The following is a 3,197-nucleotide window of genomic DNA, read 5'->3' as shown; positions in this document are numbered from 1 at the left end:
TTTTTCTTTTGCCGGCGATGTGTTTATTTATTATGCTGTTAAATTGTTCACAATAATTATTGTCAACATCATATAAAAAACTTTTTGCATTGTTAATAACACATCGAATAGCAGAAGTTATTTCATTCATGAGTCCACACTTTTCAATCTCAGACACTTAGTTTTTTTCACTCAGTTTTGGCCCAGTACAAAAATATTTTTCACATCTAGAATGTTCACCGAAAATATGATATGGGCTATTCGAAATATTTTTTTTTAAACCTAAAACAAGTTTAGTATTAGTTAACTATTTTTACGGCAAAATTAACTCTAACTCAAAATTTAATTTTGTTATTTCTTACCCTCAATTTTTTCATAATAAGATTCACTTAAGTTCTTTCTGTATTTCACTCCTTTTGTTACAGCAGTTCTAAATCTCATTATATTCCTAATAATAAATGTACGTATAAAACAAGGATATTCTGTTTTTTTCGTAATTCCGAGTAGCTTTTGTCCATAGTTACGGAGAATATGGTTGCGACACTCAATTTTTTCTATTAATACGTTTGGACCATATGGCATTACACCGTTCAATTTTTTCGTTACGCTACTATCTCCATCTCCTATTATTAAGGTACATAATGTCAACATGAAAAATAAAGTATTAGACAGTGGCGTACCTGTGGGGGGGGGGGGGGCAACAGGGGCATATTTTTTTAAATAGGTATTTAGTAATAATTTAAAATAAAGTTTCAGATTATATTATAACCATAAAAAATTATAATCGATGGTAATATTTACCAATTAATTTATTATACTTCAGTCCATGCATTTCTATACTGCATAAAAACCCTTCGGAAATAGCATCAGCCTCAATGCGTGTGGCACCTTTAGACCAATTTAAAAAACATTCATGGGTATTTGGTTCTTTTCCTATCGTTTTTGCCCTTTCACACACAACGCAATACCGATTTCGAATTCCACAAAACAAAATTTTTTACTTCGGTAACCAATAATTGTAGCCTATAACATTGTTTTTTAAGACATTTTATTCAACATTAAATTATTCAAAATTAGACAACGGAATGAAATGGTAAATATTTATACCGCTCCTGATAACGCATCATATTTGGTTTTGTAACTGCGTTTACTCCATTGGCCATCAGCTATCACAAGACACATAGGAGTACCATCTTTATCTACGTCACCAGCTTCAATTGCTAAGCGTTTTTCCTCAATACCAGCCAGCTTCATAGCGTCCCATGCAGAATCTTTTACATGTTTACTTAACACATTATTATAACTCATGAATGTTGTAGGAGACATACATGGGATATCTAAACTCGCTGATAATTCTGCTAATTGAATATATCCTATACCGATTGCGATAGTTCCATTTACAGCAGCCTTGTTTATTGGAATATAACTAAGATCTCGACTTTCCGAAGTTAATACAGTTTCCTTATTGCACATTTTATATTTAAAATACCAACGTGTCTCAAATCCCATACAGATTTCATTTACAAATTCAACATCCATAAATGTACAATCAACACCACGAATATGATTATTAGGATTTTGAATTTGTTTGAATACATGTTTCATATCAACAATTCGCCGTCCTCCATTTTAAAAATTCAGATCACTATAAATTATAATATTTTTATACAGTAAATAAGTTAGGCACACCATTTAAAAATTAAGTCTTACGGAGTTTTACATGTATCTTCTTCGGCAATTTTAAGATCATGACTATTTATTTTAGATATTTCCTGGTCACTGACATTTATGTAAGTATTATTTAATGGTGTACTACTCGTGACTAACGGTATCTGTGTTTCACATTAATTTGGACCATTTTCTATTTCAATTGAAATTTTATTTACATAACTTGTAGATCTATACAATGAAATATATTTTATATACCAATTAAAATTATGAAATTCAAAAATAAAATAACCGGAAACTCGCTCTGCTGTACATCTAGATATCATCTGGTCACTATAATGTATGTGTTAAATTGTATACGAAAAACGATTTTGAATGGAGATGATTTGTTAGTATAGGATATATTACTTTTAAATATTGTTGTATAGGTATTTAATTTTATTTCAAGTAATATATTTTTAAATTAGGACGGATTGGCGTTTGCATACGGCATGGTTAGGTACTTTTTTAATTATAACAAAAATCAAAATTCCTTTGCTAGAAAATCGTTTTTTACGCTAAATTTTGGATTTCGGAAAAATTAAAACTTTAAAAACTCGTAAATTTTAGATTCTTGAATAACCCTCAAGTTTGTTCATAATTATTCTAAGCTTAACTTACGCAGTATGCACAATATAGTATTATATTTTCAATTTTAGATTCTGAGCGAAGCGAATATAATACGTGAATTTTTACGCAAAACCAATTTTCGACAAAATCGATTTTGGTTTATGGTGTAACTCTAAAAGCAATGAAAGTAGATCCATGAAATTTTGACTGAATATTTATATTAGCATTTTCTATACACCATAACATTTTGACTTATTCTGAGTTGTTTTCGGACATTTTCAGTTTCCATTTTTTTTCTATAAATATCAATAAAATTTTAATTGTTGGGTAAAAATTATTGAAAATTTAATAGCAGACTCCTAATATATTGTTTAAAAGGCAGATGTAAAATATAGCTAAGGATTTAAAATTTAAAATAAGATTCCATGTAAACAGGTTATAATATAATAATAACTTTATTCACATTAATATCATCAAATAATATACTTAGTAATATCATAGGTAGGCGTGTAGTAACCAGTGATAGTTACTGCACGCTTCTTTTACGACGAATTCACGTTCCGCCGTAGGTTGGAGAGATGAGGTATATAAGTTAACAATAGATTAATAAGATAATTGATACGTTTATTAACTTGTTAAAACAATAAATGAAAAGGCTTTCGTTAGCGTAAGCACAAGTACTTGACTACCGGAGAGCAAGTGACAACACTGACTAAGTCTAACTGACTCTTAACTAACTCTAATTAAATCTATGATGAAGACTCATATTTATATGGAACATGCCGTGATGGAGAATCGGATGATCTACGTCTATGAAGTAGCGTGATGTGTTTAATCCAATCAGGAAACGGCATCAGTGGTCCGACTCGGTGGCGTGATATAGTTATAGGCCACTGGACTTTAGCACTACGTTTTTATTCTAAAAACGTCGGTTTACTACA

At 30.1% G+C, this 3,197-nt stretch overlaps 1 protein-coding gene across 1 annotated transcript; it reads right to left on the bottom strand.

Annotated features, from left to right (window-relative positions):
• Positions 1–975: 975 nt before the first annotated feature.
• LOC126553064 (uncharacterized) lies at positions 976–1,584 on the bottom strand. The gene has a single exon (XM_050208254.1). It carries the CDS (start codon positions 1,582–1,584, stop codon positions 1,081–1,083), a length of 504 nt encoding a protein of 167 aa, XP_050064211.1. The 3' UTR covers positions 976–1,080.
• Between the last annotated feature and the right edge of the window lie 1,613 nt (positions 1,585–3,197).

The sequence above is a fragment of the Aphis gossypii genome, unplaced genomic scaffold (assembly GCF_020184175.1).
Source record: "Aphis gossypii isolate Hap1 unplaced genomic scaffold, ASM2018417v2 Contig00060, whole genome shotgun sequence".
Classification (NCBI taxonomy): domain Eukaryota; kingdom Metazoa; phylum Arthropoda; class Insecta; order Hemiptera; family Aphididae; genus Aphis; species Aphis gossypii.
This window is presented reverse-complemented; position numbering and strand designations above follow the sequence as displayed.